Below are 27,625 nucleotides of genomic sequence, written 5' to 3'. Positions count from 1 at the left end.
TCGTCGGAGTGGGAAAGGTGGGGCCTGGTCCTGGGTATGTGGTGAGGCGAGCGTGGTCGGATTCTGGAGTGAAGCGGCCGCCGTGAGTGTGGAGCCTGCAGCCTTCTCCTGCCCGCGCCTCTTGCCCGGCCCGCCGCGTGCGAGGCTAGTGGTCACTCGGTTCCCTCCCACGGTCTACGCCCCTCCCTCCTCCTACACCCCCATTTCTGCGGCTTCTTTGAGCCGCCGCCTCGTTCTCCCACAGTTCATGATGCCACTTTCTTCTCTGCGGAGGCGGTCCCCTCAGGGTTGTTCAGCCCTGTGGTCCCCGGGACCGCTGCTCGCCGGGAAGGGGGCTTTCTTCTTAACCCGAAAAGTTGCCCCCCGCCCGAGAGGCATCGAGATGCCCTAAGCCGCCTCCGCTTCAGCTAGTTTACGTGGAAAACCGCGGGGCGGGGTGTGCGTGTGTTTCAGATCAGTTTACGTCCTCTGAGCTCCTGGAAACGCACTGTGGGAGACGCCCCGCCTCTGCATCCTGTGCAGAGCCCACGGCTTTTGTGCTATTAGTAAGAGTGGTTTAAAGGGGGAAGTTTGGCGAAGGAAGTGTGCCCTGAATGTGGGAGGGGCCTAGAGATAGAATTGGCCAAGAGTAGACTTTTCTGAGAGGACCTGTTGTCAGCATCTCTGGGCAGGTCAGAATTCTGACGGAAGCAAAAGATAGGAGGACAAAACATGCTGGTTAGGGTGTTCTGTAAGTCAGTGTGTGTCGAATCCCCAGATTGCTTTTGGAGATGATGGGAGAGGGGAGATGCTTGGCTGGAAGTGGGAGTCTAATTCTAACAGCATCAAATTCCCAGGCCTTTCTTCCTTTTTAAAAGTTACAAGTTACCTCGGTACCTTTTGTGCTGTTATTCAAAGAATGCTTCGCCTTTGAAGATAGACTTGGGTATTGGGTAAATGGCTATTTTAGGATGGAAATTCCATGGCAGGAGTTGATGAAGGACAATGTGTATTCAGTTGGAGTAGTAGTTTAGTGAGCAGGATAATGATTATGAACAGCCCTTCTCAGACCAGTTCCCCGTAACCTACCTTGTGCTCAAGTTTGCAAAAATGCACTACAGGAAAAATTGCAGGTACTCTCAAATTAAATGAAAAGAATCCAACGCAGGCAGGTAACCATCCTCACAAAAGTTCATTCAGGGTACTCTGTGAGGTCCTGCAGTGGACGCGTGAAGTGAAAGAAGCTAGAAGCAGAAATGAGGGGAGTGGGGAGTGGAGTGAGATACTGTCTTTGTTTCGGGTGCTTTGGGCAGAGACACCCAATGACAGGGAATGAAGGGCCCAGCTGAACTCCCTATGCCACCTAACCAAACAAAACAATGCTGACTCAGCGCCACCCCTTGCCGGTTTCCGAGACTGTTTATGGGAGTACTAGAAAGCCTAGTCTCCCCGCCTCCCCCGGGGAGCTGCTGGTGGTTCCCAACTGCCAACCATTTGGACTGCACCCAGCCCAACGCTTAACCACTACCCCACCAGGGCCCTTCCAATTGTAGGTTTGGTATTTTGTCAATGCTTTGATTGTGATACAGGCTTCCCAGAGGCTCAGACGATTTTGTAGCACAGAGGCCTTTTTGATAGAAGCCCATACAACACAGGATCCTTTGTCTGGGCCTGTGAGGTAAACAGGCTGCATGCTGTGCTGTGCTGAAATCCTGGAGGGCGTGGTGCTGATACCAACTCTTTTCTCTTTCCCCTCTTAGAACTTCTAGGTCCTGATGCCTGACCATGGGGATGTGAGCCTCCCGCCTGAAGACCGGGTGAGGGCTCTCTCTCAACTGGGTAGTGCAGTGGAAGTGAACGAAGACATTCCACCCCGCCGGTACTTCCGCTCTGGAGTGGAGATGATCCGAATGGCATCCATTTACTCAGAGGAAGGCAACACCGAACATGCCTTCATCCTCTATAACAAGTATATCACGTAAGACACCCACAATATCCTTTTTCTGCTTGCTTACTTCCTTGGCTCAGCTCTTCTAAAAAACCGGAGACCTTTATAACATCACGAGCATTAATCATTTTGTGCCGAAGCTCCTACATATCAATTGTCATTGGCATTCAAAGGCACCAGTAGTGTAGGTGTCATTTCATGACTCAGTAATTCCATGAGTAAGAGGCCTAGCTCTTGACCTGTGCCCACCTGGCCCACTGTTAGGCAAGAGTCAGTGATTAAACTAGTATCTACTGAAGAATGTTTTCTGCTCTCTTAAGGCAACCGGTTCTAGGGTTATGGTTAAAGTGAGGAACACAAATTCCTGACTTCTTATTTTGCAGCAAATTGAGTAATTTAGGAGAAAGTATTATTTCTTAAAACTTTTTAATGAGTCATCAAATAATTAGTGGCCACCAGCAGTTTTATATGGCTCATCATAATAAAACCTTGAGTTGCTTAGCATCTTAGGTTAAGCAACATAAATAGAAGAAGATTTCAGTACTATAAACAGAAGATAATTGAAAGCCCAGTGACAATGAAATTATATATGTCACTTGTCGTTGTTACATGCCGTTGAGTCATTTCTTACTCATAGTGACCCTATGCAGAACAGAACAAAACACTCTCCAGGCTTGTGGCATCCCCTCAATTTTCCTGGAGTCTTTCTCATTTGGTGGGGAAAGACAGGCTTGCTATTCCCAGAAACAGTTACAGCAGTGGTTCTTAACCTTCCTAATTCCGTGACCCTTTAATACAGTTCCTCATGTTGTGGTGACCCCGACCATAAAATCATTTTAGTTGCTACTTCATAACTGTCATTTGCTACTGTGATGAATCATCATGTAAATATCTGATATGCAGGATGTATTTTCATTGTTACAAATTGAACATAATGAAAGCACAGTGATTAATCACAAAAACAAGATGTAATTATATATTGTGAAATATTTATTTCTAATGACAAATAAATGAAATTTTGTCTTGAAGCATGGTATAGCATCGATAATAGTCTTCATGTGGGTACATATCTGCTTGTGGGCAGACCTGCCTGGAAACGGATAGAAGAGCAGTGTCTCGGTTCTTAAGACCATCAGAAATATGTATTTTCCGATAGTCTTAGGTGGCCCCTGTGAAAGGGTCATTCGACACCTCCCCCCCCCCAAAGAATTCGAGACCCACAGGTTGAGAAACGCTGAGTTACAGTCTCAGAAACATGGGTAGTTCTATCCGGTCCTAGAGGGTTGCCGTGAGTCACCATTGACTAGATGGCAGTGAGTTGAGTTCTCATTTTCACCAGCCCTCTACCAAGCCCGATGTCGTCCTTCTGGGACTGGTCCCTCCTGATCATATGACCAACATACATGAAGTCTTCCCAGCCTCACTTCCTAGGCACATTCCAGCTGTACTTCTTCCAAGACAGATTTGTTCTGTCTTCCGGCAATCTTCAGTGTTCTTTGTCACCTCAATTCTGAGGCAAAACTGCTGCGGTCTTGCTTACTTATTGTTTGCTTTCCCACGTCTGTGAGACAATTGAAACCATCCTGCCTTCAGTCCGGCCCACCTTAGTCCTCAAGGTGGCCACTGCTTTTTAACAATCTAAAGATCCCCTTTGCAGCAGATCTGCCCAGTACAATACGCCATCTGATTTCTTGATGACTGCCTCCATGGGCGTTGATAGAGATTCAAGCAAAATGAAATCCCGGACCACTTCAGTATTTTCCCCATGTAGGATGTTGCTTATTGATCTAGGTATACGGGTTGTTTTTTTTTCTTTATATTGAGGTTGAAGGCTAGAATCTCTTATCTTCATCAGTAAGTTCTTCAAGTCTTCCTAGGTTTTAGCCAGCAAGCTTATGTCATCTACATATCGCAGGTTCTTATGAGCTTTCCTCCAATCCTGATTCTGCATTCTTCATACAAGAAGGTTTGTCCAGCTTTTTAGATTATTTGCTCAGCATGCACATTGAATAAGTATGATCACGCACACCATTGTGATTTTAAACCATGCAGTATTCCCATTTTCTATTTTAATGGCTGCCGCTTGGTCTATGTATAGGTTCCACATGAGTACAATTAGGTGTAGAGTTCTGATTCTTCGCACTGTTATCCATAGTTTTGTTATGATCCACACAGGCAAATGCCTTTGCATATCCTATAAAACATAGGTAAACATTTTTGCGGCAGTCTCTACCTTCAACCGGGATCCTTCTAATGTCAGTGGTTGTACTCGTTCCATGTCCCTCTGAACTGACTGGAATTTCTGGAAGTTCTCTGGTGATGGACTGCTGCATGCATTTTAAAATTATTTTCAGCAGAATTTAACTTGCTCGTGGTATGAGCGATAGTGTTTGATCATCTCTGCCTTTTGTGGAGTCACCTTTCTTTGGAGTGGGCACAGATAGGGATCTCTTCCAGTTGGTTGGCCAGGTTACTATTTTCAAAATTTCTTGGTATCATTTCAGAGTTGCAGACATGTGTCAAAATATCCCAGTTGATAGTCTGTCCACTCCCGGCACTTGCTTTTCATTAATGCCGGCCATGCACCTTCGACAACAACCTTCCTTTCACACCGTTGGTTCTTGATCGTATGCTACCTCCTAAAATCACTGAATGTCAGACAAGGCTTTTTGGTATTGTGGCTTTGTGGATTCCTTCTATCTTCTATTTTGTCTTTTAATAAAGTCCTACACTCAGCTTGAATTTTTTCTTCAATTTTGTCTATGTGCATTTTATTATATTTTACTTTGTCTTCTTGAGGCACCCTTTGTAATCTGGTTAGTGCTTTTAATTAATCATGTCTTCCTTTTTCTTTAGCTCTTCGACATTCAAGAGCAAGTCTCAGAGTCTCTTCTGACATCCATTTTGATCTTTCCTGTTTTTTTAATGACCCATTGCTTTCTTCATGTATGATATTCTTGATGCCCCCCAAACAACTTGTCTGGCCTTCAGTCACTGTGCATCAGATCGTTGTTTGAGGTGGGCTCTAAATTCAGGTGGGATACACTCAAGATTATATTTTGGTCCTCATGGCCTTATTGTTTTTCTTCAGCTTCAACTTGAACTTGTGTGTGAGCACTTGATGGTCTGTTCTGCAGTTGGCCACTTGTTCTGACTGATGATACTGAGCTTGATTTTCTCTCTTCCATATATGCAGTCGTTATGCTGTTGCAAAAATATTACGTGCCACCAATAAGCCGTTGATCTTGTAAATTCATAACATGTGATCTCTGGTGCTATTTCTTTCAACAATGCCTTATTTTTCAGCCACAGAGTCCTAGTGGCATTGTGAGTTAATCCTTGAGCTGCTAACTGCAGGTTGGTGGTTCAAGCCAACAGCCACTCCATGGAAGAAAGATGAGGCTAGCTGCTCTTGTGAAGATTTACACTCTCAGAAACCCTCCAGAGGGGCACTGTGAGTTTAAATTGACTTGGTGGCAGTGGGTTTGAGTTTTTTAAATCATTCTTTCTTTCTACCTATCACCTTCTAATTGCCAGTAATTATCAGTACACATTGACTGTATGTTTGACCAGTCTCAGATGGCAGAAGCTGGTAAAAATCTTAATGTCTTCATCTTTGGCATTAGTGGTTGGTGAGTAAATTTGAACAATAGCTGAATTAACTAGTTTTCCTTGTAGACATATAGATATCATATTGCATTATCAAGCACATGTATTAAAAGTGTCACAATTTTTGTATATTTTGAAGGCTTTATTTCAGTAAAATTGTTCTTTTATAACCAAAAAGCTTACTGCCATCAAATTGATGCTGGCTCATAATGACCCTGTAGGACAGGGTGGACCTGCCTCTCTGAGTTTCCAAGACTAACTATTTATGGGAATAGAAAAAAGGCCTGTCTTTCTCCCAAGAACTGGCTGGTGTTCTTCCAACTGTGGACCTTACGGATCACAGGTCCTTTATATTATAATTCTTTTTATTTTCCATTATTCCTTTAAAAATTATCCTAGAAAGTGTCCCTAAACTTCACCTTATTGCAGAAGGTCCATGGCACATAACAGGATCAAAATGTTGATCAAAAAAAAAAAGAAACCTTGATAATGAGACTGTAGAATGAGAGGAGAAGGAGCCGGAGCCTGGTTAGAAACGGTGTAAGAGTTGAAGGAATGTTTGAGAGGCAGGAGGGGAGAGCCAGGAGAGCATGGGCCCCGGAAGCGGAGAGAGTTCAGAGTTGAAGAGAGAGTACCTCCATGCGGTGCTGTAATGTCGTTGATCTTGGTAAGCAATTTCCCTCAAAGGCTGAAAGACACTAGATTGGCATGGGTTAAAAAAAGTCAGTGTTCTGTTAGAAAGTAGAGATGGTGAATATAGATCAGAGGTTGGCACACTTTCTCTGTTACTATTAGCTGCCATCTGAGTAAAACTGCCCCCCAGGGATTTCAAGCTCTCACCTCTGGGCAGCAGAACACCCTACCAGACCTGCCTTCCCGACCATCACTGACTTAATTCCTCCTGCCAGCTTTGTGCCAGGAGTGGACACGTCACCGTTGGCCACCCCGGGACTTCACTTATCTAGTCAAGGCCCAGATGTGACTTGCTTTTGGCTTTGCGAACCATGTCGTCTCTTGTAACATGTAAGCATCCAGCATGGACAATACTTAAATGGAGGGGTGGCGGTGGTTGTATTCCAATACAACTTTATTTTGCCAACCTGTGGAACAGACACCTCTTTGGAGAAGTTTGAATCGGAGGGAAGGTGGAAAAATGGGAAAGTAGCTGAAGACAGACCAGGATCAGATAGTGTGTGTGTGTGTGTGTGTGTGTGTGTGTGTGTGTGTGTGTGTGTGTGTGTGTTTTGGGAGTTTCTAGAGGATGTGTTTGTCCTGGTGAGAAAGGATCTGGTGAAGGAGAGGCAGATGGTACAGAGCAGAGAGAGGATTGTAGCAAGGAACTCAGCGCAGGCAAAAAGGGATCGGCTGAAGTGTAACAGGAATCTTTAGTAAGCTGGGTTTTTTAATGGGACTTGGCGTTCCTTTGAGTGGCACGAACATCAGTATGAGCAGCAAAGACTGATGTGGGAGTCAGGCCCCGTGGAAGGTATCCCATTCAACAAGATGAGCCTGAAGGAGTCGAACTAATCACTAATCACTCACTTCATTTGTTGGTCTTTAGACTTAATTGGGCCAGAAGCCATAACTAGAGTTACCTTCATTGTCTCCTTGCAGAAATTCTCATTCTGTGAACTGCTGGCCTCCTTTCCTTCCCCTTACCTCACTGTGCCCCCCCATCCTCACCCCCAATTTTATTTTTCTACCTCAGTCTGCTTCCTGCCCCGTTTTAATTGGCGTATTCCTGTCAGTACCAGTGGCCCTCTTTGACCATTATTACAACTGAGGCAGAGGAGGGGAGGACAGTGCCTCTCCAGCCCTCTGCCTCTCCTGCATTTGAGAATCATTGTTCTAGACCTTTTGTGGATACTTTAATTCAGGCACTAAAAAGGCATGTGTGTTCTTTGTCCTGAAGCAGTCCAGGCATCTCAGTGACCTCAGGCCCACTTCCCCCTCAGTAGCTTTCCCAGCCCGAGGAATGCTTTGCCTTTTGCAGACCCCGTATAGAAGAAAGCTCTTCAGCACATTAAATCAGTGCATATTTTCACGGTGAGTACAGACAACACCCCCGACAGTGGATTCTTTCACAGCTTTTTATGGTCATGGATGGACTTGCATAGAGGGAGCTGTAGAGCAGGCAGCCCTGTGGGCCTCCTGCAGCACAAACAGCACAAACCACTTTCTCAACCTCACTGTCTTCTGGGTGCAAATGAGGACCACTGAGGCTGGGCCTGATAGGTGGAGGAGAGTTTCCATTTGTGGGCAGGCCTATTTTGCTGGTTCACTTTTCAGATGGAAAGCAGTGAGCTGAGAGTCCTTTTATTCGCTCCTGGGATAGAACTTAGCTTGCCTTTTTGAATTGGTTATTTTCAGATACAACTGATACTTGTTCTTGATTTGAGATTTTTCTTTCAAACAGCCAAGTCAGATAGAGCGCATCAATGCAAAGTTGGGTTTCTTGTGCGGGCAGGGCCGGCAGCGCAGGTGATGGTGGTGTGTGTGCGTCCTCTGTGTCCTAAGTCATGAATGGGCCCCTACATTCGGCAACTTGCTTAACGGGTGTCTTTCTGTGTCAGAACACGGGGACCCAACTCAAACGCTCAGGCTGTTCCTTCTGCCTGGGACACTCTTGGCCCACATCTCTTCCCGCCTCCCTCCCTCCCTCCAAGGCTTCACCCAGGGACCACCTTCTCAGTGTTGCCTCCCTTCCTGCCCTCTTCCCAGCCCCTCTCCATCCCCTCCCATTCTCTTCCCTGCTAATAGCTAGTTTGTCTTAGCACTTAATAACCTGCCTTTTGGCATTATTTATTGTCTGCTCACTCCTTGTGTGGGACACTGGGGGTGGGCTGGGGGTGGGGGTGCTGATGTTTAACTGAGATATCTCCAGTCAAATAAAATACTTGTCACATAGTTGATGCTCAATACAAATGTATGGACAGAAGGAATACATGTTTTTCACCTGTAGGTGAGCTGTAATGGATTAAACAGCCCCTGTTGGTGGACATTTAGTTTGTTTTTTGTTCTCCCCACAGTCTGGGTGATGCTGTATATTGAATAGTCTTAGAGATTCCTTTCTTTCTTTTAACAGTTTTTTTTTTTACTTTTTTTATTTTAACAGTTTTATCCGCATATAATTCAGTTGTCATACAATTCAGGAGTTCAGTCATATTAAAAAGAGCCGTGCAGTCATCTCCACAATCAATTTTAGAACATGTGCTTTCTTTCTTGTCCTCATTGTTCAAAGCTCCCCAAACCTCTGCCACACCTCCCCAAGAAATGTCTTTGTACCCTTGTGTGATGATTTCTAGGCTGAAACCTTAGGGTGGAGTTGTGAGTTTGAAGGATATAAGAAGAAAAGCAAAGTACAACTCACTCAATTAGACGTGATTTTCAGATAAAAAAGGAATGATGTTCCATTTAAGCATGCAGTGTTTGACTAGGAGCCCCGGGGCACGGAGGTTGTGTGTCAGGTTGCTCGCTGCAAGCGTGCAATGTTGAGACAGACTCACACTGAACACTTTGCATTACTTATCTGAAAAATAAAACGTGCACATCTTTAAAAATTTGATGACTTGCCTCCCACCCTCCAGGAAAGAAAGGCTATTGATTTACAATCCCACTCGCAGGGAAGGAGGGCAGTTCATTAGCTGTAATCTTCCCTCCTGCTTTGACCACCCCCAATTCGTAAGAACAGGATTTCATCCGAATTAGAATTTCCTCCTTTGTGAGTAAAGCGGAGCACCGGTTCCTTTATTTCATGTTGCATTTGTTTTTCCGTGTGTCTCTTCTTTTTCCACTGCTTTGCGTGGGGATGACCTGGCCAAAGCATCTTGGTTTACTTTGATACATTTCCTTTATGGAGGCTGCAACCAGATATAACCCCAGAGAACAGTTTACATCTGGGCCACAGCTATTCTGTGTCTAGAAAGTTTCTAGCCCTGGTGGTAGCATCTTCCATCTCTTGTTCTTGCTTGTTTTTTGCTCTTGTTTTGTTTTTTAATAGTAGGCTTTTTATAAAATTTAATTTATTTTTTAATTAATCATTCTATTGGGGGGCTCTTACAAATCTTATAACAACCCATCATTCACTTGTATTAAGCACACTTGTACATATGCTGCCATCAACATTTCCAAACCATTTTCTTTCTGCTTGAGCCCTTGGTATCAACTACACTTTTTTCTCCCTCCCTCCATTACCTCCACCCAGTAGGTTTTATTTTCAGTTCAATTTTAGGTTCACAGAAAGTATAGAGAACCAATATTGTTATTAGTCACTCAAGTCCTCACTTTATGTTGAGGGATTATTACTCTTTGTCCCGTTTTATTTGTTTACAAATGAAAGACCATCTTGCAAGGACACAGCAGATGTTAGCTCTCTTCGAGGCCCTGTGTGCAGCCCTTTAAGCCTCGAGTAATAGCAGTTTGTGTCTGTACAAAGGAGTTGAGGCATGGTGAAGTGAAATGACACAGATAGTATGGGGCAAAGCCAGTGTTTTGAACCCAAGTAGGGCAGCTTCAGGGCGTGTCCTGCCAACCAGTAAGCTCTCTCCCCTCCAGAATGAATAACAGCTTATGTTGCCCATTCTCTCCTTTCTATGGAGTCTGCTATTTGTATGTCCGCTCCCCATTCAGAAAACTGACAATGGTTACTCAAGGGGAAAGGATCTGGGTATAAGTTTGGGGGTTCAGTGATTATGCATTGGGCTGCTAACTTCCAGGTCAGCTGTTTGAAATCACCAAAAAGGCAGAGCTCTCTACCCCTTAAAGAGATACAGTCTCAGAAACTCATAGGGGTAATTCTACCCCAGCCTGCAGGGGAGCTAGGAGTCAGCATCAACTCCATGGCAGTGAGTTTTTCGTTTTTGTCTCATTTTAATAAACCTGATTCTGTTACATGGTTTAGAATTGAATTAGTACTCATATGTTGAAAAGTTTTACACCCACTCTTCTTCTCTCACCTATTTTACTTGGCCTGCCCTCCACTCCTGTTCATTTCTATGGACTACAGTTTGGCCTGCCAATCTCAAGGTCAGCAGTTCAAACCCACTAACTAATGCAATGGAAAAAGCTGAGGCTTTACAGCCTCAGAAACCCCAAGAGCAGCTCTACTCTGTCCTATAAGGTCACTATGAGTCAGAACCGACTCAATGGCTGTGAGGGGGTGCTTTTTGCGTGTTCTGCCTCTCTTTCTGTATGTACTTGCAAACTAAGGGGATAATCACACACACACATCCCCCTTTTTGTTATGCTTACGCAAAGGTAGTGTGTTGTGTAAGGAGCCCTGGTGGTACAATGGGCAAAGGCACGGCCGCTAATTGCACGGTTGGGAGTTTGAACTCATCCAGGGTCTCTGCAGGAGAAAGCCGTGAAGATCTCCTGTCTGGAGTCCAGCCTGGAACACTCGCTGGGCCCCGGGTTTCTGTGAGCCCAAATCTCAGCAGCAGCAGCATATTCTATGCACCACCCACACCTTCTGTTTGTCACTTAACTCGCCCTCAAGTTTCTAGACCATTTTATTCGGTATTTGAGTGCCTCTCTATACCAAGGACTGTGTTGCCTTTGGTGAGAATATCAAGAAGTGTGCGTCACAAAAATCCCTGGCCTCGGAGTCAACGGCCCAGCTCTTCAGCCTGAGAACACAGACTGTGGTGTTTAATGACGTGCTTGGTTAGCTCGAGCTTCATCCCAGAGACCTCCAACCTGCTGAGGGTGGTCAACACTGACAGAGCTACTGAATTCTAGGTCTCTTGAACATGAGAACTGTCGGATTTATCTTAATATCCTTTTCAGAACCTTACGATTTGAACAGATGAATGGAGACCTATTTAAGTGTAGGAAACCCATATCTTATGAACCCAAAGGGAAGATTTTTAGAATCACCTTGATTTTAGGATTCATCCTTATCTGAGAGGGCTGGTACTTGGTTGGGATCCTTGGGTGGCATAAATTGGTAATGCTTTTGACTGCTAACCAGTAAGTCCAATGGAATAAAATTTCCAAATGCCTTACATAGAGCTGAAGGACAAGGGCTCATTGATAGAGGTTTGCTTGGGGGTAGGGGTTCAATCCTTCCTCTAACTCAGGATTTTTCCTACAGTTACTCGTACCCCCTGAATAGAAAAATGGAAGAGAACCCATTTATCCCAATTACAGTGGAATACTTTCAGTCGCAGGCAAGCTACCCTCAACACACTTCTTTTTGGTCTCATTTCTTACAAGGTACTCTATCAAAAGACATCTTGGTTCAGAATTCCTCCACCAGTCCTGGAAATTCCAGGAGCCGTGTGTAGGCCAGGGCAGTGCATTGGTTAAAAGCGGAGGCTGGAGCTAGCCCACCAGGGTGGCGATTCTGAGTCAGTCACTTTCTAGCTGTGACAAGTTACTGAACTCCCCACTGTCCTTATGTTGGTGTTAAATGCTAGAGGTGTATGAATTGATTGCCGTTATTGCCCCTGCTAGGCTCTCTGGCTGAGGTCAACAGCTGAAAGGGGAAATCTAGCGTCTTGCATCTCTGTAGTATGCTCTGGGTGGTCCAGACGGTTAGTGCTCTTGCCTGGTAGCCGAACACCTGCTGGGTTGAGGTCACACATAGGCACCAGGGAAGAACACAGGCAGGCTGCTTCCGACAAATTGGACTTTGAAAGCCCAGGGGCACAGTCTCTGCCGCCACACGGTGAGGGGAGCGTCATTGGAACTGGCATGATGGCGGGCAACTGCTCTGGTCTTTTTGTTGGACTTGCTTCTTTGCGAACTGTTCATCAAAGGGGACAACACTTATTACATGTGTCATTTGCATAAATTACACACGTGACACATGGGTGAGCTGAGCATCTCGTGGCTTGGTAGGATGGAAGGAATATGCTTCTCGGAAAGAGAATGAACCTCAGAGGAAAATAAACAAACAAAACACCAGGGTTTTAAAGCTCACACAAGTAGCCCATCCCCAATCACCCCAATCGAATACTTTTCCAGGACAGCCGCCCCAAACGTGTGAGAGATGGAGCCCCTCTCTGATGACACTGAGGGGCAGGAGCTACACTGGCTCCAGGAGCACAGGAGTTGGCTAGAAGGATAACAGGAGAGATGTTGTCTGATGTGCGGCCCTCAAACACAAACTTGCCACACAAGTGTGTCTCCATTGTAAAATAAAGGGTCGTACAGGAGCAGGGGTGTTGTGCTTGCCCTCTGCACCTGGCTGCCAGGCTGTGCTCTGAAGATGGCTGTGTGACAGCCTCTTTCCTTGGGAAACGTGTTCCTGTCCAAAGTTCAGTCTTTCGTCCACGCGGAATCAAGTCTGACCCGGAGCCCCCTAGACATGCTTTCCGAGGCTGTCAGTTTTGGAGGGAGCAGGTAGCCTCATCTTTCTCTTGAAGAGTGGCTGGTGGGTTTGAAAGGCCATCTTGTGGTTGCTACGTTTGTGGAGGTACATTTGGGGCTCAGGAGAGGCTTGGGTTTTTTTAGTAGGAGTCCAGTGCATTCTGTTGCACACCTGACTTGCGTGTGCAAACATACACCCAGTTGTCAGTTACAGGGGTGTGGGGATGGGTGGAGATGTGGCCTGTCCAGTGGGCCTGAGCTCCAGTCATGTACCTCTGGGCAACCCTTTATCAGAGGCTGCAGACAAAGGGAGTGGCCTTCCTTAGGGAGGTTTGGGGCATGTTCTTAGCATCATAATCACTCTGATCTGTTTTCTTAGACTCTTTATTGAGAAACTTCCAAAGCATCGGGATTACAAGTCAGCCATCATTCCTGAGAAGAAAGACATGTTAAAGGTGAGCCCTCACTTTGGTGTGGCCCATCTAAGCGCTTCAGAGCCACGCAGACCCGGTGAACGTAGACGCTCGTCTCTACGATTCAGCATCACATCTTGCAGTGCGTGATGTGTACAGGGACTTCTAAGAACAATGGAATTAAAAGATGAAGGAATTTTTCCATGATTTTTTTTGGGGGGCGGGGCACTTACCTCTAGCTGTGTGTGTCTCCCCATTCTCCCTCCAGCCCCCAGTAATCACAAATCAGCAACAGTAGTATAAATCATTTGAAACATTGTCAACATTAGCAACGTAGGTGATATATACTACTTAACTGGCTGCTACTCTTCTCTTTCTCAGTATTTCGTTTTGTATTATTTTGTGTTGTATCTCAGAAATTGAAGGAGATTGTGTTTCCCAAAGCAGAAGAGCTGAAGGCCGAGTTGTTAAAACGATATACCAAAGAATACCGAGACTACCATGAAGAGAAGGTCAGTGTGTGCCAGCAAAGAGAGAACCGGGGGCCTGGATGTCTAGGGCCTGCCCTTAGATGTTGCTGCAGATGTTACTGCTGCTTTTTGATGACGGTCAGAAACCTCAAAAGATAAATCCATAACACCCAAGAGGTTTCGACTAAAGACTGTCACACAGATTGAATGTCCATGTCCAGGAAGGTGGTGTGAGGGTTGGCAAATCTGTTGTTTCTCTCCTCCGTCTAGAGCAGTGCTTCTCAACCTGTCCAATGACCCTTTTGCAGGGATTGCCAATTCATAACAGTAGCAAAACGACAGCGATGAAGTAGCAACGAAAATAATTTTATGGTTGAGGGATCATCACAACATGAGGAACTGTATTAAAGGGTCGCAACATTAGGAAGGTTGAGAACCACTGATCTAGAGTCAGAACCCTGGAAATTCTTACCAAAACAGGTTTTATATCAGAGGATTTGAGGGTTTTGATTCACATCTGGTTATACCTGAAGCTGCTTCGAGCCATTGAGAATGGCCGCTGTTGGGAAGAGTGCAGAGCGAGAGCACGTGGAGAAGCCCCAGGGCGCGCTCAGTGGGCGTGCGTCAGCTGTAAAGGCGTTCCGAAGGGCCTTACAGGTGATTTTGTAGCTGCCCGCTGAGCCCTGTCTGGACTCCGACATGGGCATCAGCAGGAAGTGATCAGTGAGGAAGCATGTACTTCTAAGGCATCCAGTGAATGGAAATCTAATAAAGAAGGTGGTGGTGCGATAGTTCTTGTTCTCTGTGAAACCTCACTCTATAGTGAAATCAGGACCAGGAGAAAAAAATAAAACTCAGCAAAGACCCTCAGTGTAGTGGATACAGGCTTCGGTTTCGTTCCAGTTACAGCCTTATTTGGGATAGGGAATAGCTACGTGCCACAGTTAGCCTATGAAAGTGCACATGATACAGACTCGGTTGCATTGAGAGTTCAGTGAAGAAGAAACTGTTGGTCAGAGTCATTGGAGAAGGGGACTGGGGCTTTAACTGTGCTTTAAGAGCAGACACGCTGTGTCTTGACAGGGAGGAGCGGGAGCGTATTCCGCAAGAGTGTAGAGGCACTGAGGGAAGCATGAGGCCTGCTTTGGGAGATCAGAGCAGAAATACACTTTGGAAATCTCTGTGCTGAAAAGCTGCCTTCCCCTGAGGTGTTCAGTCAGTGTTAACCTAAATCCTTTCTTTCTTTCTTTTTTTCTCTGTAGAAGAAGGAAGCAGAGGAGCTTGCCCAGAGCCTGGCCATGCAGCAGCAGCTGGAGAAGGAAAGGCAGAGGGTCGCACAGCAGAAGCAGCAGCAGTTGGAACAGGAACAGTTCCATGCCTTTGAGGAGATGATCCGGAACCAGGAGCTAGAGAAAGAACGGATGAAAATCGTACAGGAGTTTGGAAAGGTGGACTCTGGTCTCAGTGGCCCACTGGTGCCTGGCGTGGACAAACCCTCCATAGATGTGTTCCCCATCACGCCTGCCTCATCCACGCAGTCTCCCGACTGCAATACAAGTGTCGAGCCAGCTAAGCCACCTGTGGTGGACAGGTCCTTGAAACCCGGGACACTGAGCAACTCAGAAAGTAGTGAGTCTGCTTGTTGGGGTCTTCTTCCAGCTCAGTAGCCACTGGAGAGGCATCCTGGGGGGTTACGCCTGAGATCATGCATTAACTCTGAGCATGGAAACCCATGCCCTAGCACATGGCTCTCTCATATATAATACAGAGCCACTAGGAGAAGGTGCTTTTGCTCAAATCTTAGGCTCTATGTGGAGTTAATGTCCTTGAGAGTTAGACCCTCCACTTTAAAGAGCTACACAGAGTTTTGAAATGCTGTCAACTGAAGTCTTGCAAATAGCTTCCTGTCCTCCCACCCTACCCCACCCCACCGCCCAAAAAAATCTATTCTAATGATCAAGGGATACTGCTAGAGGGTCATTTGAAATTTACAGTGCCACTTTGCAATTCAGCTACTGACTTTTCCAAAATAAGGGTACTGAATGTGAAGTGTGCTTGCCCTGACTCACCAGCTAGCTACTCTGTAAGTGAAAGATGAGGCTCGCTGGTTTCTTAAGTTTATAGTCACATAAAATCTAGAAAGGATCACACAGTGAGTTGGAGTCCACTGGGCTTTCTTTGTTTTGCGTTGGAAACCATTAGTAACCATTAAGGAACATAGTAAAGGTAAACACTAAACATCAGTGTTACGTTTCCCAAAGTGGGCAAGACCACCCCTCCTGAGAAGCTCTGGCATGGCCTGGGGCGAAGTGGGGCACTGCAAAAGCAGAGTCTACACTTGATCCTGGATGAGGTCTATAGTCGATAGGTTTGTAATTATCAGGAGCCATGGTATAAGTGTTTTTAGTTGGTTGGTTTTGTTTTCGGTTGGTTTTGTTTTTTTCAGAAAGGGGTGGTAAGCCAAATGAGTTTGGGGACCTAAGCTATCTATGGCCAGTGATAGTTCAACCTAGCCATCAACCCATGGACAGTTTTCCTGCTTCTCACCAATAATTGGTTAGTTGAGAAAATAACAATAGGTAAATGATAAGTATACCTTGATCATTAGACTAGGGTTTGGGGGAGGGTAGAAGGATAGGAACCTACTCAAGTAATGGTTGGAGGAAGTCCCCTTTGCCATGGAAAAGCCTAATGTAGGAATGGGAAAGGGTTCGGGAACCTGGCCTTGGGGCTTTACTGATTTACATGGCAGATTTTTTTTCTTCCTGCTGAGTTTTCTTTTTTTTTTTTTTTAAATATTTTATTAGAGGCTCATACAACTCTTATCACAATCCATACACACATCAATTGTGTAAAGCTCATTTGTACATTCATTGCCCCCTGCTGAGTTTTCATGCACGCTCTGTCCAGGCCAAATTGGACTCCGGTGTTCCCAGAGCACCCTCTGGCACTTTGTTAATATCTGCCCTCTCCTAGACTCTCTGTCACTTAATCAGACCTCCCTGCCATTGGCAGTGCTGAGTCAGAGTGACCCTTGAGGGTTTCCGAGACTGTAAATGTTTATGGGAGTAGAAAGCCCGGTCTTTCTCTCATGGAGTTGCTGGTGGTTTTGAACTGCCAACCTTGCAGATCGCAGCCCAATGTGTAACTACTGTATCGGCAGGGCTCCTTGTCTCTACTTAGCCTACCTTTTCTTTGGGGGGTTGGGGGAGGGGAGCGGGGGGAAGAGGTCTCTAGATCCTCCTCCCTTCAATCAGATTGGTTCTCTTCTTAACTCCCAGAGCTCTCTATATCTCTAATGCCATTCAGTTTCTTCACCCGCCGACTGTCTGGTCCTTTGTCTGTAAGTAGATTCTCTGGGTTAGGTCTTGAGGCCTTCACAGGCTGAGAGCGCAGTGTCTGCTTGGTACGCGCGCTGAGTGATTACTGAATTGGAAAGAAAGGTCTGGGCTAAACTTAATGCAGCATCCTCAGACCCCGTGCAGACTACCGAGTGATGACGTGGCTCTTGGCCTGACTCTGACCCCGCTCCAGAGCATTCCTCGTCACTGTGTGTTTTAATGTGAAAATGGGCCTGGGAAATATGTCCCCTCTCCCCCAGTGTAGCTGTCTGGCTCTCAGAGATTCTTGGTGCTATTTCGTGAGTAGAGTCCATACTGGGAGTTCTAAGGCCGGTTGTATGAGCTGTTTTGTTGCAGATCATGCCCTCCCCCCCATTTAAAACCAGGCTGTGTTTTTGTTGTGGTTGTCTTGTCTTCTTGGCATTTTCACTCTCTTCTAAATGGCCAAGCTCAAAAGTAAGTATGAAGGGTCTGCCAAAAGTTTATGGGAAAATGGAATTAAAAAATAAGAATAAAAAATATACCCTTTATATCTCAAAATAAGCTCCTCAAAGTCAGGGCTCTTGTACGTAGTGATACTAGCCATTTAGTCATCATGGATGGAACTGGTGGTCTTGGGAATGTAACCGCTATTAACTGATGAAAAATGGGTGCCCTTTAAATATTAAGCTTAAGAAACAAGTTAGAAGGAGCCAAATCAGGATTGCCCATGGGTGCCTGGTGATGTCCCCTCGAATCCCTCACAGAGCTGCTCTTGTTTGATGAGGGAATGAGGCGGAGGAAGTGAGAAAGACTCTCTGCTGACGCTCTCCCAGGTGTTTTTCTGCTAAAGCTCTGGCTCACTTTCTCAACACACACTCACACAAAGCAGACGTTACTGCTCCTTGGCCCTCCAGAAAGCCATACAACTAGCCATGGCCTCTTCTCTACCTGCTTTTGCCGTGACTGAAACACTCCACTTCCTGGTAGCCATTGCTTTGTGCTCCGTGTCCAGGATTCTACTGGTAAAGCCATGTTTCATCGCCTGTGATAACTCTTCCACAAAGCACTCTAGGATCTTGAACCCACTTGTTTAACATTTCCATTGAAGACTCTGCTCATGTCTGCAGCTGATCTGCACACCCATTGAACAGAAATCTGTTCAACTTTAATTTTTCAGTCAGAATTGTATAAGCTGAACCAATTGAGATGTCGGCAGTGTTGGCCTTTTTGTCAGCTCTTAGTTGATTCTCTTCAATTAGGGGCTGAGCAACATTAATTTTTTTGTCTGTTGTGGTAAACTTCATCTTCACCGTTACCTCTTTCTTTTCGAGAACTAGTTAGCCACTTGCAAACTGCTGGTTTGGGCAGAATTCATGTTGCTCAGTTAGTGGCTCTTTGCAAAGTTCTAATGTATGTCTTGTCCTTCTAACAAGGTTGTTCAAATTTATTTTGGTGCAAAAGGATTTTAAGAACCTTACATCGTTTTCTCTGAATATGCATTTTCCATGACCTTTTTAACAACCCCGTGAATTTACCTACGTTATCAGTGATATACCCTGGTGTGTTTCTTTGAAAGTCACACAAATATAATCTGAGGTAAAAGATTTTTTTAATTCATTTGAAAGGAGAGGTTTTTTTGTTTAACCCTCTGTATGAGATTTCTGGCAGAGAATTTCTGAATATTACAGTGTTACAGGGATTTTTTTTTTAAGGAGTAGTTTCAGCTTCCTTAACCGGGATGATGAAAGCCTACTTTTTGCTGTGAAGTAATGGACCCCCAGTGGCTGTGGTCAGAGGTTGAAGAAAAGTCCACAGCTCCCTTTCCTTGTGTCCCTTGGCCAGGTCCTCCCACACCGCCTGAAGTGGAGGGGCCGGCAGTGCTCTGCTGGGTGCCAGCTCTGAGGTCTCAGACTCTCCCCTCTCTCTGTTGCAGCGCCTACAATTGATGGACTGCGCCACATGGTGGTGCCTGGCAGACTCTGTCCACAGTTTCTCCAGCTAGCCAGTGCCAACACTGCCCGGGGAGTAGAGACATGCGGAATTCTCTGTGGAAAACTGGTAAAACCAAACTCCTCCCTGACCTGAGAATGTTCCTTCCCCCTTGGCCTCTTCCAACTCTCAGATCAGACAGCCAGGGTCAGGTACTCTGCTCTGCTCCTCCTACTGATTGGCCCATGGCTAATGGTGACCCAGGGTTCGATACAGATACTGGTACAGGGCAGCAGGTCATTCATGTTTGTTAACAACTTACCAGCTGCTTCTTGGGAGAAGAGAAGAGAGCGAGAGCGGCCTTTCTGCTCCTGTGAAGACTGACAGCCTCGGAAGCCCACAGGGCACTTCTCCCTTGTCCTATGGGACCACCGTGAGTCAGAATTGACACAACAGCTGCTGTTGGTTTTTAATTTGATCGACTGTTCAGAATCTCATGAATGAAACTAATGGTTTTAATACTAGTAGTGTGAAGCAGATTCAGTGAATACCTGATTGTCATTTTCTGGACACCTGCTCGGTCATGGTGGTAGGTTATTAAGAGAGGGAGATAGAGGATAAGATAAACAGACTGGCGAACTGTATGCACAATACGCACACTAGAAGTTGAGAGGAAGGAAGGAGCTGACCGGAGGCACTTGGTCTATGAAGGATCCCTAGTGGTACAGCAGTTAAAGACTCAGCTGCCAACCAGAGGTCAGTAGTTCACACCCAGCAGCCACTCCACTGGCTGGGGAAAGCTGGGGCAGTCTGCTCCAGTAAAACTGACAACCTGGGAAAGCCTGTGGGACGGTTCTCCTCTGTCCGAGGGCCGCCGTGAATTGAAATTGACCTGGTGGCACGAACTTAAACTTCGGTTTGGGTAGAGGGTCTCTTACTAATTGCCAAATGAATGAGGGAGTGAGGTGGGATGGTCGTAAACGGAGCCTTGAAGGTCGAAAAGGGCCTGGAGAGAGGGTGTCCAAGGAACAAGACTTGACCTGGGAGCAAAGGGGGAGAAGAGTGCCGTGGCTGCAGCTGCCCAGACCCCGGAGTAGGCCCCCGGGGCTGCCACAGAAAACTCCCACGGGGCAGTGGTGCATGAGCCAGGCTGAGCCCCAGATGGAGGTCCGGGTAGGGCTCGGCTTCAGTCTCTCTAAAGTTTGTGAGCAAGGGCCTCAAGCTGTCTGGAGGGGCTGTCTCTGCTGTCGAACCGCAGTTCCCATGGTAGGGACACCGTGGGTTGTGTAAGTGCCGTGGAACTGTGATGAGCTGTTTTCTCCTTCGGCAGATGAGGAACGAATTTACCATCACCCATGTTCTCATCCCCAAGCAAAGTGCTGGGTCTGATTATTGCAACACCGAGAACGAAGAAGAGCTCTTCCTAATCCAGGACCAGCAGGGGCTCATCACACTGGGCTGGATTCACGTAAGCAATCCCAGCACTCAGGCTCAGTCCCCGCTTTACTCAGGGCGTTTGTAAACACACAGTCTTCTCTTCGAGCAGAGTGAATTGCATTCAGATTGTTTTCCCCACCTTTGGATTCAGTCCTTAGTGTTCGCCAATGTTTACTTCTGGGAACTACGTCGGGCTTTCAGAATCAATAAATCAACGAGTTCTCCCGAAGTGCCGGTCTCCCTGTGAGTGCCAATGGTGATAGGACATTGGCCTGGAATGTGTGTGGACGTGGGCCAGAGGGCTGTGTCTACTTTGCACATGGGTTGTTCCTAAAGGGCAGAAAAATCAGAAGAGTTTAAGTTAACCCAGGAAGCTATTTCAGCCATTCTTAGAGTCGCACACGCTCTGTGGCCACACGTCTGAGGGTGGCGTTCAGGTGAATTATGATCCCTCCTCTAAGGATTCTTGCTTCATCTCCTTTCTGTTTCTCTGCAACCGCTTAACTCTCACAAAGCAAGTTGTTTTGGGAGTTTTTTTCCTTTTTCTTTATTTTATTATTATTATACTTAACAGTTTTATTAGCAGTTCATCCATATGCTATGCAACTCAGTAATTCAAGTCTATCAAGAAGAGTTGTACAACTGCCACCGTGTTCAACTCTAGAACTTTTTCTTCTCCCTTGCTCTCAGTGTTCTTCCCAAGCCGGTGTTCATGTGACATGACAGCATTGCCTACAAGCGAGTTGGCCTTGCTCATGGATGTGGGAGGATGAAGAGTTCTTGTGGGTGTTTCCCATGATCTGGAAAACCCTGAGCTGTGTGGCACTTGCATGTGCCTTCAGTTCTGCCTTCTCTATCGCATGTCCTCCGTTGTTGTCTGAGGGAACAGAAACGTGCTGCTACCTGACGGGACATAAACGGGAGTCAAGTGTGCTTGTTAGTGTCACACCGGCTTGGAGATGAAGAGACGAATTCTTCCGTGTGGAGGCACACGTGCCGTGCCGCAAGAGGTGGCAATCAAGTACTTGGAATTCAAAATGGGAGGAGGGTCTTACTGTGTTTTTAGGGAAGTCTAGAAATGTTCTATGAAGGAAATGATTATTTAGATAGCTCTTAAAAGGTAGGTGAGGATTTGACAAGTAGTGCTGGGCCAGAGAGAATTGTATGTATTGGGTACAACACAGGAGCCCAGTAGGTTTTGTTTCTTGCTCTGTGAGTGAGTGGACCGGGGTGCTGGGGTGCTGGTGTGTGAGGAAGCAGGGATAGGTACGTTTTCACAAAACCCAGGGAAGCTATGCTGTGGAGGGTCTTGAATGGGTAGACACAATGTGCAGAGAGATTTGTGGAAGTAGATACCCCTGACAGGTTCTGAGCAGGGCAATCTTATGCTCAGAGCCCCCCTTTAGAAAATGTAATATAAACTAGATTAGGGCAGGGGTAGCTTTCACATTGAAACTTTAATATAAGGTAGATCGGGGTAGAGGACTCCTTTGACATAGGCGATTAGGGAGAATGTTTGCAGCACTTAAAATTAAGCATGAGGTAGAGTTGGGCAGGGCCATGACTTGTAACCACCTCCAGTAATAATTAGAGCTCGAGGGTGGTGACAGTGCTTGGGGGAAGGAGAAGATGAGTGTTGGAGCGAATTGCCAGAAGGTGGGATGAGTCAGGGAGGAGTCAGTGCCGAGTCAGAAATGTCAGGCCTGTGGGCCGTGGAAGCCTCCAGGCAGAGGCCCGTTCTGAGCTGGGCAAATTGAGGGGACTGCTGAGGCATCTCCTTGCCAGGGGCAGTTATGAGACTGTTGGAAAAGTGAGAGTAGACCATGGGGCAAGGTTAAGGCAGGAGTGAGCTACCTGGGGGTTGCCTGCAGAGCTGACCTTTGAAGCCTGGAGAGGAAGTAAGAGTGTCGAGCAAGAAGAGACCCACAGGCAGCTTGGCGTTTGTTTAGGCTTCACAAGGAAACAGAGCAGTGAGACGTGAGGGGACGGGTAGGAGTGAGGCACAGAAGCCAGAGGAGGAGGAGGAAGGCTTTAAAAATTCATTCAGGATGTTGCCCCGTCACCTGCTGCCGAGAGCACCGGGACGTGAAGACTCAGATGCCTTCTCGGCTTTGGTGAGGGCACTGATAACTAAGTGGGTGAGGTGGGAGTAGCACCGGGTGGTAAGAGTCCGTGAGCAATGCGGAGTGCGCTTAGGGCGTGAGTGCACAGTGTTTTGGGAGGAGTTCCCACTCCTCACTCACTGCCCTCAAGTCAGTGCCGGCCCATAGCAGCCCCTCTGGACAGGGGAGAACCGCCCCTGTGAGTTCCCAAGACGAGCTCTTTACAGAAGTAGAAAGCCGTCTCTCCCGCGGAGCAGCTAGTGGTTTCAAACTGCTGACCTTGCAGTTAGCAGGTCCATTTGTAACCATTCCAGCACCAGGGCTCCCTTGGAGGAGCTTAGCTAGAGACGAAGGGGAGGGGGTGAGAGGAGGACAGAGGAACAGTAAGGTCAAGAGAATGATCAACTGTTCTCATTAGTTTTTCAAAACCATTTTATTTTGAAATATAAACTTATATTTAAGAGGGCTTAAACCAAAGCTATATTTTAATAAGTCATTAAACAAAAGCTAGCTGTTCAAAACCACCAGCTACTCCTGGGGGAAAGACGGGCTTTCTATCCCCGTGAAGAGACCGTCTTGGAAACTCACGGGGCAGTTCCGCCCTTTGCTGTAGCCTCACCCCGAGTTGGCATCACCTTGACGGCGCTCAGTTTGGTTTTGGTTTATGCATACCCGTTGCCTAGGTCAGGAAAGGAAACCTGACCCGAAACGTCCCCAGCTCCAAGCCCGCCAAGCCACTCTCCCTCCCCAGTCAAGGCCCCTCTTCTGACTTCTCCTTTCTGGCTTTGCCAAAGTTTCCCTGCTCGCCAAGTGAGGCTCCATCCACAACGCAGTTTAGTTTTGCCTGGTTTTGAACTCTGCAGAATGGAGTTATATAATACATATTCTTTTCTGTCATGCTTCTGTTCAACAACATTTTTTGTACTCGTCCGTGTTGCGTGTGGTCGTGTTGTGTGTGATCGTCTGAGCTTGTTTTTATGCCAAGAAAGCTGGTGGAGATGTAAGAAGGAAGGCGAGGCAGGGCTGTGTGGAGATAGGAAAACATCAACTCAGAAATACAGCATCTTCATCAGCGGGGAAGACTCATTCCTCTTAGGACAGGATTGGAGGAAGAGAGAAAACTAGAGAGAGATTTTTGAGATGAGATGATGTTTGGAGAAGTTGAGCGAACTCATTTTCAGTGATCTTGATCTTAATAATGTTGAAGCCGAGACAGGTCTGGTTGGGGACTGGAGGAGAGACTCTTGATGGCCAACTGAAAATTACGAGCCTCTCCATAGATTTGTGTTGAACTGTGCTTGTTCAGCATATTGGGAAGGAAGCTCATGACGCTGTTTACGAACTGCTGCCAGAGCCCCCTGACTGCAAAGGGCCTTGTACTTGACAAGGCGAGGATGGCCAACTGCTTCAGTGTCTGGCGTTAACCATGCCTCATGGCCGAGGCCTGCCCGGATTCCTCAGTGCCGTGTCTCTGACTTCCTCTCTCCCCAGACTCACCCCACGCAGACGGCCTTTCTCTCCAGTGTTGACCTGCACACGCACTGCTCCTACCAGATGATGCTCCCAGAGTCCATAGCCATCGTCTGCTCGCCCAAGTTCCAGGAGTGAGTACAGGGCTGGCGACATGGGATCTCCGCTCCTGGGGAACAGGTCTCCCCTCTTTGTTCTCCAGAAGAGCTGTGGAGCAGCGGTTCTCCACCTCCCCATGCCACAGCCCTTTCAGACAGGTCCTCATGTGGCGGTGACCCCAACCCTAAAGTTATTGTCATGGCTACTTCTTCACCCTCAAAGGGGTCGCAACCTACAGGTTGAGAACCGCTGCTCTAGAGTGTGGTATTGATTTGCTCTTCTAAGAAGCCTACGTCCTGATCAAACTACCGTGCGTGTCTAACAAGATACCCAAGCAACAGCTGACAGTGTGATTTCCTAAGGAAAATTTCTCAGAAATTTGAAATGCTTGAAGTATCAGGAATTTCAAGACAGAATTTTGAAATCAAATAGATGATCTCAGAGTATTGCTTCTTTGTCATCCCCATCCTGCCCGTCACTGGGAATGAGAGAGGGGGCAGTGGTGAGTCACTCTACCTCCGATGGATTCACCAGAGTGAAGGACCTATGAGCCAGCATCCTGGGCCGATCAGACACCCTGTAAACATTTTATTGATGTGATCCTAGGTCTCAATGATGTGTTACGGCTGCCCATCTGAAATCATGAGCTAGCCTTGCTTGTTACAACATAGTGCCCAGGCTGCCTCCATGCTAGCCCTGTTGAATTCAAAACAAGAAACCAATGTGGGAAAGGGTCTTAGGACTTTGAAGCTGCCGCAAAGTGAGCCTGTCTTCTGGTATCCCTATCTATATGTTTAGGACGAGAGGAGTGCCTTTGCTTGATTCTGGCCCACATTTTCTCATTTCAGAACTGGATTTTTTAAACTAACTGACCATGGACTAGAGGAGATTTCTACCTGTCGCCAGAAAGGATTTCATCCCCACAGCAAAGATCCACCTCTGTTCTGTGTAAGCATCTGTTGGAGGAACTTGGGGCTACGTCCAGCAGGGAGGAGTCTGGGATGTGACGAGGTGCTCCATCCTCTTAGCTATGTAGAAAGTCAGCCTGGGTCACGTATCTGTCCAGATTCCCTAGAGAAGGACACATAGGGGAGGCACTGTGGACAGGAGTGGATTTGAGTCTTAGCTATGCCACTTAGTGAGTGTGTACTTTGATCAGACTACTTAGTCATCCCCGCCCCCAGCCGTTTTCACATCTGTGGAATGAGGATGAAAATCCCAGTACCACACCGGCAGATTTTTGAGAGGATTGAACAGTGTGCCAAAAGCTCCTAGCATGTTAGCTTCTCCATCAGCTTCCATTGCTAAGCCTGCGCTTGAATACGAGCTCTGGATGCAGAGGGAAAATTGACTGCAGATAGGTAGAGCCCAACCTAAACACGGAATGAAGCACCGACCCATGCTTCACGGTGGGTAGCCTTGACAGTGAGAAACCAGACACACGAGCTTACATGTTCTGTCCGTTTCATGTGAAACAGCCGGATTAGGTAAATCCATGAAAGCAGACTAGTGGCTGCCAGGGGCAGGGCAGTGGGGTGATGACATGTTCTGGAGCTGCATCAAGGTGTCGGTTGCAGGCCATTATGAATACACTGAATGGAGAACTTGAAAGTGGTTAGTTTGACATTCAGTGAGTTTTCCCTCAAGTAGAAAAAGTGGTGAGGCAGCGCTGATTATCTGGAGTTCCGCTAGGTGAAAGGGATCTGACCTGTTATGTCAGTTGTGGGAGGGAAGCGTTCTGTGACGGCGTGATTCTGTGTCAGTGGGTGCTCTGGTGGCCTCTCGGATTGGCTGTATTCCCTGCTGGTGGGGGCTGCTGCTGTGAGCCAGTCTCAATTCAGAAAAGAAGCAAATGGAAGTGTAGAAAGGGCTCTCAGAAACTTGTTGCATTAAAGGGACTGGGGTGTTTCGGAGACGACGCCAGCATGGGTGGGGTCCTGACAGCTGACCTCTGGGTAAAAAAGGCACTGGCTGCATCTTACAGGGCCCCACCTTGCAGAATGACCATTTTCAGATCAGTGTAAGGAAGACAGAGCTGGTGTTCTTCTTGTTGGTTTCTAAACAGGCTGGTCTGCTTTGGGATGGAATAAAGTTCCAAGGACCAGAATGTTGGCATAGAATCTGCATGCTCATAAAAGCCTGGCATGACATTTCCCAGGTGTTCACAGACAAAGGCCCCTGGGCCTGCCAAAAACCAGCCTACCAGCCCCCATGGGAGAGTAGATGTGTTTTATTGAGAGAATGACCAAAAGACCACCACAGATCCAGCAGGTCTCTTAAACAAATGTACATTTTACAAGTGACTCTTAACGCGGGCTTCAGAAGGTTCGTATAAAAATGGAATTAGAAGACCAAGGAATTTTTCCATGACCCTTTGAAAACATCCTTGCACACACATTCGAAAATAAAGACGGGGCAGGTGGACAGACCGGTAGGGACCAGGGGGGTATTTCTTTCCAGGCCCCTCTCCAGCACTCTGGGGAATCTGGCTTTCAGACCCGGCACTAATGGCCTACAACGAGCACTGGAAATAAGGGGTGTTAAGAAGTAACTTTGCAGACTCGTGACTTTTCCTTCTTGTCCCATCACAGAACTGCAGCCACGTGACTGTTGTGGACAGAGCGGTGACCATCACAGACCTACGATGAGATTGTGACCCTGGCACTTTCCGAGAACTCCCACCGCATCATGTACTGTAGCCCTGCAATCAAAAACGCCCATGGACCCTGGGCACCTTTTACAGTAGAATAGGAAGCAAGTACCCCTGTGGGAAGGGGACTGATTTTTCTATTTCTGATTTGGGGGTGGAAATCATCGAATATATTTTTCGGCAAGTCTGAGGGAAAAGCATGAATTGCATTAAAAGCCGTTGTCAGCCTGCCTGTCGGTCCGATTTCAAACACTACGTTGAATGGCATCCTCAACGCCCAGCTCTCTTCTCGTGCGCTGTGCCTGTTGGCTAACGTTTTCTCCTCCCCGCCCTCCTCACTCCTCCACCAGCTCGTTTCTCTTTGCCCTCGGGACTGAAGAAGGGCCCCTTTGCAAAGGGGGGAGCCGGAAGAGCAGCTCTTGGGTGGCCGGGGAGTTGGGGCATTACCCTTGGGCTCACGTCGCAGAGGGAAGAGGGGTAACTCGTGCATCTGCCCGGACGCAGAGGCTTGTTAACACCAGAATCATCCTGTCAGGAATGCCTGCCCTTGAGCAAGGTTCCCAGGTGTCATTCCTCTCCAATAAAGTCAGGAGTTCATTTATTTGCGGACGTGAGTGTGTTTGTGCTCGAAAGCGGTGATCCATTGGCCCAGCATCAAAGAAGCAGGCTGAACACAGGCTGGTGGTTTCAGGAAGGGCGGGGCGGGGGAGCAGGGGAGACTGGCCATCTGAGCTGTACTGACACGGAAGGTGTGTCCTCGTCCACTTGAATTATTCAGTGTTCTTTCTCGCCTGCTGCCATCTTCCGGAGGTCTGAAGTCATCTCTGTTCGTCTCAGGTGAGTCACTCCATTCACTTCCATATGCCCTGAAAGCTGGCCGCC

At 47.0% G+C, this 27,625-nt stretch overlaps 1 protein-coding gene across 3 annotated transcripts; it reads left to right on the top strand.

Annotated features, from left to right (window-relative positions):
* On the top strand, positions 1 to 27,344 carry LOC101638511 (STAM binding protein). 3 transcript variants are annotated; one of them, XM_004696093.2, is made up of 10 exons: positions 1 to 82; positions 1,740 to 1,957; positions 13,230 to 13,305; positions 13,680 to 13,775; positions 14,996 to 15,362; positions 18,990 to 19,114; positions 20,316 to 20,453; positions 24,016 to 24,128; positions 24,942 to 25,041; positions 26,685 to 27,344. In XM_004696093.2, the coding sequence occupies exons 2-10, from the start codon at positions 1,755 to 1,757 to the stop codon at positions 26,739 to 26,741; spliced, it is 1,275 nt and encodes a 424-aa protein (XP_004696150.1). In that variant the 5' UTR covers positions 1 to 82; positions 1,740 to 1,754; the 3' UTR covers positions 26,742 to 27,344. The 3 variants fall into 3 exon arrangements, with proteins under 3 accessions (XP_004696150.1, XP_045142659.1, XP_045142658.1); XM_045286724.1 differs by having other exon boundaries at positions 64 to 82; positions 1,749 to 1,957; XM_045286723.1 differs by having other exon boundaries at positions 64 to 144.
* The last annotated feature ends 281 nt before the right edge of the window (positions 27,345 to 27,625 follow it).

This window comes from Echinops telfairi, unplaced genomic scaffold, assembly GCF_000313985.2.
Source record: "Echinops telfairi isolate 266 unplaced genomic scaffold, ASM31398v2 ScPeMD7_9;HRSCAF=40, whole genome shotgun sequence".
Taxonomy (NCBI): Eukaryota; Metazoa; Chordata; class Mammalia; order Afrosoricida; family Tenrecidae; genus Echinops; species Echinops telfairi.
Note: the sequence above shows the minus strand (reverse complement) of the source record. Positions and strands in the feature narration are given on the sequence as shown.